The 12,811-nt window shown below is 38.3% G+C and overlaps 1 protein-coding gene across 2 annotated transcripts in view; it reads right to left on the bottom strand.

Moving 5' to 3' along the window:
- Positions 1 to 12,811, bottom strand: part of LOC146456102 (coiled-coil and C2 domain-containing protein 2A-like) — a 266,183-nt gene that overhangs the window by 221,598 nt on the left and 31,774 nt on the right. For both annotated transcript variants that reach the window (XR_014858838.1, XM_085093307.1), the window contains exons 17-32: positions 12,529 to 12,582; positions 12,035 to 12,108; positions 11,224 to 11,289; positions 11,021 to 11,095; positions 9,871 to 9,942; positions 8,540 to 8,624; positions 8,405 to 8,468; positions 7,242 to 7,334; positions 6,312 to 6,378; positions 5,789 to 5,881; positions 4,147 to 4,231; positions 3,352 to 3,502; positions 1,936 to 2,098; positions 1,561 to 1,640; positions 1,252 to 1,310; positions 646 to 786 (exon numbers count right to left, since the gene is read on the bottom strand). Coding sequence is in view for 1 of the 2 variants with exons in the window: in XM_085093307.1 (XP_084949433.1) it covers positions 646 to 786; positions 1,252 to 1,310; positions 1,561 to 1,640; positions 1,936 to 2,098; positions 3,352 to 3,502; positions 4,147 to 4,231; positions 5,789 to 5,881; positions 6,312 to 6,378; positions 7,242 to 7,334; positions 8,405 to 8,468; positions 8,540 to 8,624; positions 9,871 to 9,942; positions 11,021 to 11,095; positions 11,224 to 11,289; positions 12,035 to 12,108; positions 12,529 to 12,582 (1,422 nt within the window). In the remaining variant the exon portion in view is untranslated. The remainder of the gene's footprint in view (positions 1 to 645; positions 787 to 1,251; positions 1,311 to 1,560; positions 1,641 to 1,935; positions 2,099 to 3,351; positions 3,503 to 4,146; positions 4,232 to 5,788; positions 5,882 to 6,311; positions 6,379 to 7,241; positions 7,335 to 8,404; positions 8,469 to 8,539; positions 8,625 to 9,870; positions 9,943 to 11,020; positions 11,096 to 11,223; positions 11,290 to 12,034; positions 12,109 to 12,528; positions 12,583 to 12,811) is intronic.

Genomic DNA, 12,811 nt, shown 5'->3' with positions numbered 1-12,811 from the left:
ACTTGGACTTCACAGTAAACTTGCTGTAAAAAAAAGACCTGTTTAAGTAATTCAACTTAATATAGATGATGGTACACAAAATTTAAAGCAATGGGAACAATACACAGGACGACTATGGTCAAGCAAACACTGCCATCAGACCACTGTCTACCACCTAACATCTTCAAGGCCTCATTTTTGTACAAAAGATCAGGGGTAAGGTAATGTCAAACGGTAATTCACGCGAAACTCAGCAGGATTTTGCATCAACATACCACAGTGCATTGTATTGTTGCAGTAAAGTAAAATAAATAAATAAATAAATAAATAAATAAATAAACAAATGAATAAATAAATAAATGAATAATTGGTACCCCTGGTGTACGTTATGGCTACTGTCGCCAAATAATGAACACCACAAATTAAAATAAAAGTTAACCATACAGAAAATAAATAAATAACGCAAAATATCGGACTGGTTTGTCTCATACGAATCTATTGTTCACTGATCCACCAAGGTAGTGTCAAAGGGAATGTAAAAATTTCAACATTTAATCTACCACACTATGATAATGATCTACTAATGTTGTAAAATTGTTGTAATATGACACCAAACCTATAGGGAACAAAAAGCATTTTCAAGCACAAGTTGGTATTCCTTCTCACCCCTTTGTCCCTCAGTTGTATAAGCTTGAATCTCTTTGATTTTGCAAACTCCTTCTGGCTCACAAATTCACACTCTTCCTCCAACTGATTTAGCCGGAAGTATTGTGGTGCGCTGGGACCGTCTTGTAGACTTTGGGTCAGCTGAAGCGAAGAAAAAGGTTAAAAAATAAAAATTTCGACTTTTGTACTACACCTGTTTTAGGTTCGAGTTCACCATAGAAGAAGTATACTAAAGCGGTGTTCACTGCTGTACAAACTTTTACTTTTTTTTTCAACACGTAGTTTGTTAAATCTAAATACTGCTACACATTCATTCTCCATTAATTAAGTCATCTACGTTGATCCCAGTGTAGGCTTCATACCATAAATAACAAGAAATCACCGCAATGAATCAAATTCACGTCGTAGGAAAGGGCCATGAGGTCCTTTGTGTCCCTGAATGAACACAACCTTTGATATGTTTGTTTATTTTGAGGCTTTAAACGCCGCTACTGTACAGTGGAATCTTAAACATTTGAGTTTGGCGGGGATAAACACCGTTGTCGTCGTACTGTAGACATGAAATGCACATCTTAGTAATTAAAGTTAGAGTTTAAATGTTAGTACCTTGATGATGTTCATGATGTCGGCATTAGCAGGATCATTAGGATCCAAATGAGATTGTTCTGATGAAAGAAACAGAACAGAATTATTGTCGTTCATTGTAACCACTCACTATTGAGCAGACTCTAGGATAGAAAACGATTCCGATTAAAACAAGAACAAAGAATTTCCATGTTTGTATCCTGGACACATTGCTAAGAGCTGATGTAAAAGTTGTATTTGTCAACGACAATTATGGTGGGGAACCAATCTACCAAACCCCAAACAAGAAATTGGCCTGATACGTAAACAGCCTGGCTTCCTCGTACTGACCTATCCATTTGACCAAATTTTGAATGTCCACCATTCCTGCTGCCCCAAGAGCTGCCAGTGCATCGTACCGCTTGACAGCACTGCAGATAGAACACAAGTAAGAACAGCCTAGTCATCACTGAAAGGATCAGACAAATCTAACTTAAAATTCAACTTTCATGCACTACAGAAATTAGTAGATACTATTGTTTATTTTGTGGGAGAAATAACAATAACCTGATGTTTGACGCAAAATTCTCAGTAGGCAGTGGCTAAAACAGTCAAACTCTGACGTGGGTTGTCAGAGTTGCAAGGAAAGGAAGCGAACTAAACGATAACACTAACCTAAGCTTTGATACTCGATTCTAAGTAAGCAGGGGGACCTGAAACACTAACCTGATGTTTGATGCTGGGTTGCCAGTAAGCAGGGGTGGAGCCATAGTATTGCCGTCATTGCCTACTGCCCAGCTCACACTGGCCAGGATAGTTCCTGATGTCAAAAGGTAAATGGGTGGCTGTGGCTCAGCTGAATTGTTAGATGTAAAATCCAGTGGCTGGCCTGTCAAAACAAAAATCAACAGCTGAGCTGGTTTGATGCAACAATAAAGCATAAGTGTTCACTTTGTTTTTTTCAACGCAATTTTTCTACCAAAACCCTCCTATATTAACCTGCTTTATTTTTCTTTATTTCGGTTTCAAAATACGAAACGAGACGAGCTATTGACTGTGAAAGGAAGCGGTAAACTTTGAACACTTCTGATACGTTGGCAGAGACTTCAGCCATTTTAAACACGCAAAAAACCAGACATTCTACATACTACATGTAGATTGTCTAAATCTGAAAGACATTTGCGGCAATCCTTAATCGCTGGCAAGGGGATAATGGGTAAAGCGAAAAACCTTTTAAAATTTACCAAATACATCAGAGTACCTGAACAATATTTTAACATGCCATGGCATGCCAATGCCGCACCATACCATGCCATGCCATACTATGCCATGCCACGCTATGCTATGCTATGCCATGCCATGCCATGCAATACTAAGCCATGCCACGCTACGCTATGCTATGCTATGCCGTGCCGTGCCGTGCTATGCTATGCTATACTATGCCAGGGTTTATTCCAGAAGTTGGCCTCAGAGGGCCCATTAGGCCCCCTTCATAGATTTTAGAGGGGATTTTTTCACGAAAAGGGGCCCAAGACATTTCAACTTTTCATACTCAACATTAGAATTAACGCTAAATTGGTAGTGTATAATTATATTGTAAGACACCGTCATGAACTTCTTACGAGTTGCTTTGATAGCATATTAAAATAGTGTAGCGTTTTCAGATGTGTATTGCAGAATGATTTTAAAATAATATTTTATAACCTTGTTCGCAAAAGGTACTCAATTGTCAAACCTCTTTGTCGTAAGAACAAAGCCTTCCGTGCGTAACGTAAGACGCACATTTGCAAATTTTATGTGCCAATATATGATAATTTGCAATAAATCCACAACACTGCTCTAGAATAGACGCTGCTATGCTTTGCTCCACTGTCCGCTATGCTACGCTATGCAATAATATGTTAATCTTTGCTGTATTATGCTATCCTATGTTATTGCATTCTATTCTACCTTCGCGTTTCAAATGTGTGCCAGATAACCAAATTTCATGGTGTCAGACTGCCAGTGTCATTAGCTTTTAAAGTGCATTTAACTTAGATTAACTGGGCACCAGCACAACGTGAACCCTCTGTTTATAGCCATCCCATCATAGCACATTTTCCTTTATTGCCTTTTCCTTTCAGCCTGGCTGAAGTCACTCACCACTTCCAACACCTTCATGTTTGTAAAAAACTTGTTGATCACTACTGAACTCAAACGATTCCAGCTCCACTCTCCCGGACATGTGACTTGGCTCGGGAATCGGTAAGAACAACTCTGCGACAAGCTTGTTTTGAATGCCAGATTCCATTATCTGATAAAGAACAGATCGCACAATGTGTAATAATAAAAAACAGGCCTTTTTATAGGTAACAACCAGTTTTGGCTGGAACCAGACTTCTGACGTATTCCCATTTTTTTTTAAAAAAACCCTCGAATCTGGGTTTTCAAACGGTAACCTTGTCAAATGTTTATAAAGAATTTTAAGGTCATCACAGGGGAGATCCAAAAGACTTGTAACAGTTTCCAAACGGTTTCTTAAGAGTATACAAAAGGGGTTTTCGCCAAAAGAACACCAGAGAACAGACCAATCAAAAAACGGTTGGTCCCAATACAGCAAGACCAAATTGCGCATAAAAAGGTCAAGCATGCATCACGTTCCAGTGATGCCAAACAAGGTCACTGCTTCTGCTATTGTTGTTGTTATTATTTATTAATAAATTAATTTTCACAACTTTGACATTCTCTGGTCAATACATACTCAACTGAGGGCAAGCCACAGCTTCTAGCCTTAGGGTCCGAGGGCCTTTTGCAGGTAATTCTACCTATATCAATCATCATCATCATCATCATCATCATCATCATCATAATCATCATCACGGCTGTTGTGGTGGTTACTAGAATAAGACTACTCTGCCTCCCTAGAAACCAATAAGAATTTTTGTTGTAATTTCGTACCTGCAGTTTAATGTTCTCTGGCCACTGGACAATGCGAATGTTGTGGATCTCGCCAAAGTGAACTGAAAAGTCAGCGGCTAGTCTCCTGGCAGTAGAAAAAGAAGCAAATTCACTTGCAGTACGTTACCGCGCGAACCAAACAACCGTGAACACTTTGATTAAACTTTTCATAGGAAGTCATTGAATGACAGCTCAAAAAGCAGTAAATGAAAACCCTAACATAGTGTCCAGAGGAATTCTAGTTCGATCGTACAAGACACATCTCACTTTGTTTAATCCAAAACATCTTTACATAATTTGTACAATAAAGATAACCAAAATGAAATCCTTCTAAATTGCAACCGCCTTCTGCTTCCATCTCCTTCTATCTCCCTCTTTTTTATGAATATATTTATTGACATAGAGCACATATAATACAACAGTACTTGCAGACTTACGATACCACAATACCTACAATATAACGCCACTAACTCAATAACTAATAGGAAACTTATTGACTTACAACTTTACTATACAACAATACCTTAAATACAACACTTCTAACTTAGATACTAATTGAAAAATGGAGATCTTATTGCTATGTCTATAAAAATTCAATTACAATCTCTATGCTGACTGTAAAATTAATATGATGTAATATAATATATAGTATCCGGTAGACAGCAAATTATCTCCCTTGATCTTCTCTCGTTCGTTGGCTGGTACGGTTTCACTACGGGCCAAAGTACCGTAGGTTCGAAAGGTCACAAAAGGTTGGCTTGTGCATCTGTCGGAAAGCTTCCATCTCCGAGGAAACTATTACGCCCGCGGCCAGCGTTTGTTCACTGTACGATCGATAGAATTCCTCTAGGCCCTGTGACCCTCACATTTGCTGCTTGCATATCATGAATTACTAAACACACTATCAAGGTATATAACTTCTCAACAGAAAATATCCTTAGGGGATGTTGATGTTTTTAACATGGTTGTCCTTTTAAATGGTGAAACACCCTGAGATGTTCCTGTGGAGACCTAAGAAATCTTCCAAAGAGTAACGTAATCTTGGGAAATGATCGAAACACAATGATAACAATTTTTACTAAACAATCTCTTCAGAAATGAACATTTGTTAACTTTAGAGATATCCTGAATGAGATATAATAAAGTTATCTTATCTTATTTTTATATCTCCTGTCTTATCTTTAAAAAATAGGTACTCATTGCGTTCATGTGGGTAGTACCGTGCAGGCACTGCGGACCTGTTTATTTACGGACGGACAGACGGACACTAACTCACTCACTCACTGACTCTGACTCACTGACTGACTGACTGACTGACTGACTGACTGACCCACTCACTCACTATGACATCACTGCCATGCCTGACGACATAGTGGGTAGAGCACTATACAGTGCACTACCCACAAAAACGATAGGGATTTTTTTTTTTTTTTTTTAGGTCCATCTTGTATGCGTGGGTATACGCTTTTCACAGCTGTTGTATCATCTGCTGGGAAAGAGCTTTTTTCCGGCGGGTGAGACAAGAGCTCTCACAGGCTAAAGAGGCAAATGTTACAGAACGTTCAAACATCCGCAGATCCATCTGTTCAGTAATGTTCTCTTCGTGTTTCTTCCTTTCATTTACAGTTACTTTTACACTCACTTGACCGGCGTTCTGGACACTTCTTTGCCGTTGAATAAAACTTTAATGAAAGCTGACCAATTCTGCATTTCAGTGCGCCTCTGTTTCTCAGGCCTGTAGGTAAGAGAGAGAGAAGAAAGTATGAGTCATGAATAGGAAACTAAATTTCACCAATAACACAAATTGAAACTCTAGTAATCCCTAGCAATGAAGTAATGATGCTTTCATTGAGAACACAACATGCAACGAGATTTAGACTGTCTTACTTTTCTTTGTCACATTTGACCTTACCGCTGTAGAAACAATAATCAGTCGATGAACCCTAAAAAGGGAAGTGCACTTTTTTGCTGGAAAGAGTCTTGTCTTGTAGCTACATGTAGAGTTTATCATTGTTTGGTCTGTTCATTTTGTTCAACGAGTAAGTACAAAGATACCTGGCAGCAGTTTAAAAAGGCATTTGAGAATTCTGGGGTGATTTTCAAAGTTCTTTTGTCAATGGAAAATTACACAAGCAGTTGAAGCTTTGACACAAAAATGATCATACCTTGTGACCTGATCTATTGGGGTAACGTTGGCAGTCATCAGGAGTTCAGGAATGAGGATAGGTTCTCCTGTTCAAGAAACAGAGAAGTATTCAATTGAGGCCATCCAATGAGATGTCAAACAAAAGCTAATCATGACTTACGTGTACGCGTTTTATTTGCTTAAATGAATCATTGATTTATTGTATTAACGCTTTCTGTAATTGGTTAGTGTAAGTTAATGTTACACTGCAATGCAATTGAACGAAATGAAATGAAATGGAATGTCATGCAACTGTACTACCAAGGATGATACCAGATGCTTGCTTACTCTTGTAACCACCAGTAAACCAAATGATAGTATCTTATCTGTTCAACCTACTTGTGAAACGGCATACAAGTTGCGAGTGCAATGACTACACAAAGATGTCTTCTGCATCTGTAACACTGCCATTATGTATTTCGTTTGTATTTTATTAGTTTATAATGTAATCTTTTACAATGAAAATAAAATAAGAACGCAGTTTGAAAATGTGAAGCATAAAGTGGCAGCTCCCTTAATCTATACTACAAAGACACACACAGACATAAACGTTTGCACAATATTTGTACGTACCGTTATATAATACATACATACACATGTTAATTGGATATTGTTTAGCTACATGTTCGTCTCAGTATGAATACAACAGGAACAAGAAAATATATCTTTACTCGTTCTGCAGTAGTTTTGCCACAAACCTTAAGTACTTCTGTTCCACTTTAAATTTAATCCACATGTACCAGTGAAGAAACTTACGATTAAATCTTGACCCAGTTACACAAAGCTCGCATTTCTTGAACCCCCTCTCATGTGCATGGCCCCTACTGTCAGACACCTACAGGGCCCTGATAAACCAATTTCAAGATAGAGGAAACTGAAACGTACACTGTTTACTCATATAGTGCATTACCTGGAGCTCGCCTCTTCAACTTAGCGTTCTCCTTCAAATTCTCATACTCAACGGCTTCGTCAAACTTTGGGGGACGTGAAGGCCGAGTAGGAACTAAGGGACAATGGCAAACAGGAACGTGACTGTTAGCTCACGCTAATGATGTGTTTGCTACATAAATATTGGGTGGATAAGCATTTATCTTATTCTCTGTCGTGGGAAACGGTGCGCGACAATCATGGCATGCAGAATAAAGATATTGTTCAGAACCACCAGTCAGAATAAAATGTACATACACATTCTAGGAGAAAACTACCATGCATCTACTTTAGTACAACAACAACTATGACCAAGCTTACTCAGCCTGGCCGAAGAGGGAGGGGGGTCGGGGAACGTTTTTTTTTTTTAATATTGAAGCAACCACCGTCGAAATTTGTGACTTTTCCTCAAATTGATATGACGACACTTTCATGACACTTAATTGCTCACATGACATGCTTCCATGACAACAGCATTTTGACAGCCATTTTATAATTTGGATTATTTTACCTTTTGGTTAAAACTTTTAAAGTGTCCATATAGCCTGTAGGGTTTTTGCAGTTTTGGTAAGTTTATGAAGCATAGATAACGGCCTTGATTTTTATTTTATCCTGACCCGTTTTCTCTGTGAAACTTTGGTTCAAAGTACCTGCCTAAACACTCACTGTGGTAACGAGCATGATCAAGGACTTTTTCTAGCTCGGTAATTGTACTTAATTCAAAAGGTGTGCATTCCAGCACTCTACAACTATGATCAGAACTTTCTCAGCCCTGAATAGATAACGTCACAAATCACTGCAAGTTTGTAAATGCAAACTTGCGAACACAAACTTCCATTGGATCATTCAAAAAAGACTGCTATAAAGGTGCAATCTGCAAAAGTACATTTCCAATGCAATCCTCCATGTGCAGTCATACCAAACAAAACAATACTGTGATCAAGTTACTGTGCCTTGTATTGGGTGCAACACAGCGAAAACCTTTACAGCAACTTGTGTGCGAATTTAAGCTCAATAAGATTGAAACCAAGTCGCCACAAGTACAGGCCATCATCCTATAGCTAGCTGAATGGAGGTTGCAGATTTCCAACTTACAATACCATCTGTACATGACGTGAAACTGAATAAAAAGATCCAATCTCTTACGTTCATCCATCCCGTCTGCTTCATTAATGAGGCTTGACTCTTGCCCCTCCAAGCGAGCTCTTTTCTGTGTAATAAATGACACATTCTAAGCACAGTATTCTTGGGAAACTTGACAAGGTTCCTCTGTTTCCTTACCCTTCTTTTGACCTCCTTCTTCCACTCTTTCAGTTCCTCCTCATACTCAGCAAGTTTGTTTTGGTATTCTGCATCAAACTCCTCCCTATACAGAGAAACCATTACACAAAAATGGTCCATGTTTTGCCACCTTGTTTGTTACTGTTTTACTTCAAACCTTATAAGAACGAGGTGGTACTGATAACTTTTAAAGGAGACCCTTTGTTCTCTCGTTTGTTGTTGTTATCGCCGTTGTTTGTTTGTTTGTTTTTCACTGGTAGAAGAACAAGGAAACACTTTAAAGTACTAATCATCAGCTTCCAACTGGTTACACTTCAGGGGTGAACTCCATAAAATTTAACGTCGGGCGTAACTGCTAACGCCAGACCTTCAGCCCAGTCACATTCAGTATTTTAACGTCGGACGATAGCATTTACGCCCTCCGTTAAGTTTTATGCAACTCCTCCCAGGATTCCAGGGCACGCATGAACAAGCTTCAAAGTTAGAAGCATCTTGATTGGTGTAATGAGGAACAGGCTCACAGGGACGTTTTTCTCAATAACGTTCATTTGAACAGTAACACTAGAGTACTTCACCCCCAGACAGGCGTTAGAGCCACGTTGTGTAGAATCAACAGTTTAGACCAAAACAATACTGCTCAAATACAAGAAGCTCTCACCACTTACGATCTCATCGACAGACTGAGAAGATATAATTGATTAAATTTTTAGATAATTTTCAATTAATTTTCTGTAAAGTCCTTTTATCCTAGATTGAAAAAGTCTCTTTTTCTCTAGGAGCAATAAACGTTGGAAAAACGTTTCCTGGTCTATTTTTAAACAGCAATATGCTCCCAAGACCCCATTCGCATTCAACAACAACATGGTACGTAGCTGCTAACTACAACACCATTCAAACAAAACTCACAGCACCATAGCAAACAGTGAAGTCGCAACAGTGTCAATAATATCGCAATAGGGTCACAATGATCTAGATAAACGTTGGAAAAACGTTTCCTGGTCTATTTCTTTAACAGCAATATGCTCCCAAGACCCCATTCGGATTCAACAACGTGTTACGTAGCTGCTCACTACAACAGCATTCAAATAAAACTCGCAGCACCATGGAAAACAGTGAAGTCGCAACAGTGTCAATAATATCGCAATAGGGTCACAATGATCTAGATTGAACTATTGAAATACCATTTCAATTGTCAAAACGAACTTAACAATCACCACCAAGTTTCCAATAGAAAAGAGCCACTGGTGCATGCACCATCGTGGTACATGTGAGGAGATTTGTTTGTCACTGAAATCGTTGACCCATGCTTTGAAGAAATTCACGTTGCTTACCTCCTTTCCTCAAGTTCCTCGCCCATCTCTTCCTGAAACAATGCCTCATCCTTTTGTTTGTTTGTTTCTTGCCTAGAAAACATCAATACTTCATACATTGGCAAACTATCACTACAATGGATCCTGCATGAAACGTGTGTTGCACAAAAACATGTACTAAAGGCCCGTTTAAAAGGTTTCAACATTTGCTTCAACACGCATTCAAGACAGTTGTTGACCAAATGTCGGTGGTGTTTGAACAGGTAGTTCAACAATGTTGAAAGCGTAAAAAATGTTGAAACCTTGGTGAAAGTGTGTTGAATCAAATTTAAATAGGTTCAAAATTTCATTCAACATCGATTCAACATTTCCTTTGTTCTTGAAAATGTTGAATGGCACTGAAACCGTTTGACCACTCCGTTCATCCAACATTTGCCCAACATCCGCTCAACTTTTGTTGAGCGAATGTTGGGCAGATGTTGAAACCGTTTAAACGGGCCTTAAGAAGACTCAACGCATCTGAATTATTTATCTAGTCTTCAAATACGTATATCAGTGGGCTTCTGGAGAATTTCAATGCGAGAAGGCTATAGCTTTGATAATCGATACTACACAACCGTGCATTTTTATTTTGACGATTAAACAGTCCAGTACATTGAAGTATTTATGGTTGATTGTAAAGTATAAATCACTTTAAAAGTTATTATTTGGTCACTTTGAGACATGGTGCTTAACCCCCAATTTACGATAAATGGCAAATATGTCCTTAATTATAACTTGGTGGTCAAAATTTGAACGTTTCTTTCGAGTAAACATCATTGAAAACTATTCAACCGTTGATAAAACACATCCAAAATAAGAAAACAATTAACAGAAATTTTACTGCAATTGCTATCCCTTCTTGGAATAACCAAGGTCAGTTCTACCAGTTCTCCAGTAGTAAAACTATCCATTCTGTTCTTTCTTACATGTACTTTGTCTATACCTTTATACGTGTATACCTGTATACATTCCAATTCCATCTGGAAATGATGGGAAAAGATCAATTCTGTGGATCTACTGCAAATTGTATTGCAACATTTTAATTTACTATTAACTGCAAGAAGATAGATTCTAGTTCAATTGCGTTTTACTTTTCCAATATAGAAAGAAGATGCAATCGTTGCCATACCTTCTAACCGTCAATTTCAGTTGAGTATTGACATGGCCTTGAGCCTCTCTAAGGTCCTTGATTTCACGCCAGCACCTGAAAAACATGACCAGCTTTTGAGTCCTATGCGCCAATAAAACCAACTCCTCTCTGGGGATAAAACGTTACTAAAAGAGGCGTTTTCAAGATCTTAGATTGCATGCAATAACATCAGAAGGACTCACTTCAACAAACTCTTGAGTAAAACTCTGTCACTGTAATCTTCTGCATCTCGTAATTTTCTTGTTTCTCTACAAAACAAAGTGGGAAGACAACTTTGAAAAACTTACAGGCTATGTTGACAAATCACATAATTTCAAAAGATGCTTGTGAAGATTATGTTTCAAATTTCTTTTCCCACATCGACCTCCGTACATCAACTTTAGCATTGGAAAAAGTCGCTTATTTGCCAGTAAACCTGGACATGATGCCAACTGACGTTTAACGTTCAAGGATATGTTTATTTTAAACTGTATGATCCTATCCAGCATTTACTTTTGCAGGAAAGCATTTGTCCTACAAGATCAATCCAATATACTATACAATACACAAATTTGGGCTTAACTGAGCTAACGTGTAAATGGATGAACAAGTGATAGTTTTACATGTGCGCTGGTTTCATTCAAGGATGGTGCCCCTTTGTTCGTGCACATAAATGTAGATTCTGTGCATCTCAGGATGTTCTGAGAAACTCCATTACTTTAAAAACACTGCCTCCTGACAAAAACGCATTTTGAGCGGCTCATAATTATGCAGGAAGCGCAGATCTTAGAAAGGGCTACTGGAATCATAAAAACATTGGAGGCAACCACGCATTTCTCGGAGATAAGTAAGCCACAGGCTGGGGAAAAGAACGCCATTTTTTATAAGTATTTTTATGCTTTTAAGATGACTATTGATCATCATTAATCCAAAACCACTCAATGTACCTTTCTCTTAGGAGGCACCAGCGTCAATACAAATGCGTATGTAAAATACTGAACAAGTCACTAGAACCTGATTTGAAATTTGTACTCCTTTATTCTCTTGTTTGTGTCCGCCACTGAAATTGCCCTGGATTTTCCCTTTCCCTGTCACATATAAACAAAAACCTGTAATTAATGAAGGCAACCAACTAACACAAGCATCTAATATACACTCGTTTATGACTAAGCGCAGATTTCAGGCCCCAGTTGTTCAAGGGGCTGATAACTTTATCCAGCGGGTAAAATGTATTGGTTGGACTACATTTTTATCCACTGGATAGAGTTGCACACTCTTTGAACAACCGGGGCCAGAAGTAGAAATGTAGGCCAGTAGCTTTGTCCACACCTAGGCTGCTCAGGACGAAAAGCAAGCAGTCCAGATGTCCAGACATACACCCTAGTAGGCTAAAATCATCTTTTGGCATCTATAAACGTCCTTTTGAACCTAAGTGGTTGTTATTCGTTTGCTTGCTCATTTTGTTTCGTTGGAAAATCTTGATTTATTACATGGGAATATAATCTTACCGCTCTTTCAGCATTTTCTTGGAGCTGTTGGAGAGCAATCTTTAATGCTGCCAACTTCAAATGTTGAGAAAACACAAATGAATATAATGAAACTGCAATAGAGCATTTTGGGATTAAGTAGTTACCCTAAGTAAGCAAAAATGCCTAATAAAGGAACACATCAAACGAAGGCTTATGATGTATATGTTACAGGTCAAATTTATTTTCAGGTTAAATATATTTCAACCTAGGTCATTTTTGTTAACTGCTGTCATGTGTGACATTTTTTTTCTAACAGCCACTT

The sequence above is a fragment of the Pavona decussata genome, unplaced genomic scaffold, assembly GCF_977016875.1.
Source record: "Pavona decussata unplaced genomic scaffold, jaPavDecu1.1 SCAFFOLD_260, whole genome shotgun sequence".
Taxonomy (NCBI): Eukaryota; Metazoa; Cnidaria; class Anthozoa; order Scleractinia; family Agariciidae; genus Pavona; species Pavona decussata.
Note: the sequence above shows the minus strand (reverse complement) of the source record. Positions and strands in the feature narration are given on the sequence as shown.